General features: G+C 40.5%; 1 protein-coding gene across 1 annotated transcript; it reads right to left on the reverse strand.

The window, feature by feature from the left end:
- Positions 1–1032: 1032 nt before the first annotated feature.
- On the reverse strand, positions 1033–1434 carry LOC116871386 (60S ribosomal protein L39-like). The gene has a single exon (XM_032864068.1). It carries the CDS (start codon positions 1385–1387, stop codon positions 1232–1234), a length of 156 nt encoding a protein of 51 aa, XP_032719959.1. The 5' UTR covers positions 1388–1434; the 3' UTR covers positions 1033–1231.
- Between the last annotated feature and the right edge of the window lie 468 nt (positions 1435–1902).

Raw genomic sequence — 1902 nt, forward strand, 5'->3', positions numbered from 1 at the left:
GAGCAACCACTAGTCTAGCTTCAGTCTGTATAGATTTACCTATTTTGGGCGTTTAGTATATATTTTTAAAGATTTTATTTATTTTTTTATTATTATTATTTTTTTTTTGAGAGAGAGAGGAAGACAGCATGAGCAATGGGAGGGGCAGAGGGAGAGAGAGAAGCAGAATCCCTGCTGAGCAGGGAGCCTGATGAAGGACTCAATCCCAGGACCCGGGGGATCATGACCTCAGCTGAAGGCAGACGCTTAATGACTGAGGCACTCAGGTGCCCCATTCTGGGCATTCAGTGTAAAAGAAATCATATACTATGTGGCCATTTGTGTCTGGCTTCTTTCATTTATCATGCTTTTATCATATCATTTATCATGTCGTAGCAGGTGTCAGTATGTTATGCTCTTTTATTGCTAAATAATATTCCATTATGTGGACATATTTTATTTGTCCATTCATCAGTTAATAGACATTTGGGTTGTTCTGCTCTCGGACTATTATAAATAATGGTGGTGCACAGATTGGTGCGGTTTTTGTGTGGACGTGCATATGTGTGCATTTCTCTTGGGTTTATACCTAGGAGTGAAATTACTTGGGCCGCATGGTCATTCTATGTTAAATTTTCTGAGAAACTGCCAAACTTTTTTCAAAGTGATTGTAACTGGAGCGCCTGGGGGGCTCAGTCGATGGAGCGTCTGCTCAGGTCATGATCCCAGAGTCCTGGGATCGAGCCCCACATCGGGCTCTCTGCTCAGTGGGGAGCCTGGTTCTCCCTCTCTCACGGCCTGCCGCTCCTCCTGCTTGTGCTCTCTCTCTCTCTCTCAAATAAAATCATAAAAACAAAAAACAAAGTGGCGTACTGTTTGACATCCCCATTAAAAGTGTCCAAGGGCTCCAACTCCACTTCCTCGCCAAAATTTGTTACTGTCTTTTTTATTTTTGCCCTCCTAGTAGGTATGGGGAGTGATCTCGTGGGTTTTTTTTTTTAAGATTTTTATTTATCTATTTATTTATTTATTTATTTATTTATTTTTTACAGCTCAAAGGCCTCACATTTATTACCAAACCAACCGACTGGTGCAGAGCTATAGTAACAGAAAAATCTTTCGCTGATAAATGGTATCTATTGGCCAGGCAGAAAGGTGTTTACAGGGTGACGGAATAGAACACATGATCTTCAAGTAGCTTAATTAAATACGTGGTGCCTATTAGGTGTGTCATCACATGATGTGGGACGCCTTAGAGACCCCGCTTGGTTCTCCTCCAGTGCCTCCTCTTGGAGTTGTACCTGATTTTATTACCAGTTTTCATCCAAAACCACTGGGGAATGGGACGATTCTGCATTTGTTTCTTGGCCAGGAATCGCTTGATCCTGAAAGTCTTGTGAGAAGACATGGTCAATTAACAGCGAGCAGCACAAAGCAGGATGGTGGCGAAAAAGAGAAAGCTAAAGATTTTTATTTTTAAGTAACATCTACTGCCAACGTGGGTCTTGAACTTACAACCCTGAGATCGAGTATCGCACACTTTACCAACTGAGCCAGCAGGCACCCCATATCTTATGGTTCTGGTTTGCATTTCCCTGATGGGAGGCTAAGGCTGCTTGGTATCTTTTCTTGTGCTTATCGGCCATTTGTATATCTTCTTTGGAGAGAAGTTTATTCATATCCTTTGACCATTTTTAATTGGGTTATTCACATTTTTATTATTGAGTCGTCTTTCCATTTACTTGGGTGTTCTTTGACTTCTCCCAACAGCGCTATGTAGTTTTCAGAGTAGAAGTTATCCTCTTCTTTTGTTGACCTTATTCTTAACTACTTTATTATATTTGGTGCTACTGTAAATTAAATTGTTTAACTTCATTTTTTTGCATAGTTCATCACTAATGCATAAAAACACAACTGATTGCT

This window comes from Lontra canadensis, unplaced genomic scaffold, assembly GCF_010015895.1.
Source record: "Lontra canadensis isolate GAN:19392208 unplaced genomic scaffold, GSC_riverotter_1.0 scaffold25, whole genome shotgun sequence".
NCBI lineage: Eukaryota > Metazoa > Chordata > Mammalia > Carnivora > Mustelidae > Lontra > Lontra canadensis.

Coding starts and splice junctions, on each gene's coding strand:
- LOC116871386 (XM_032864068.1), bottom strand. CDS start 1,387: ATGTCTTCTCACAAGACTTTCAGGATCAAGCGATTCCTGGCCAAGAAA.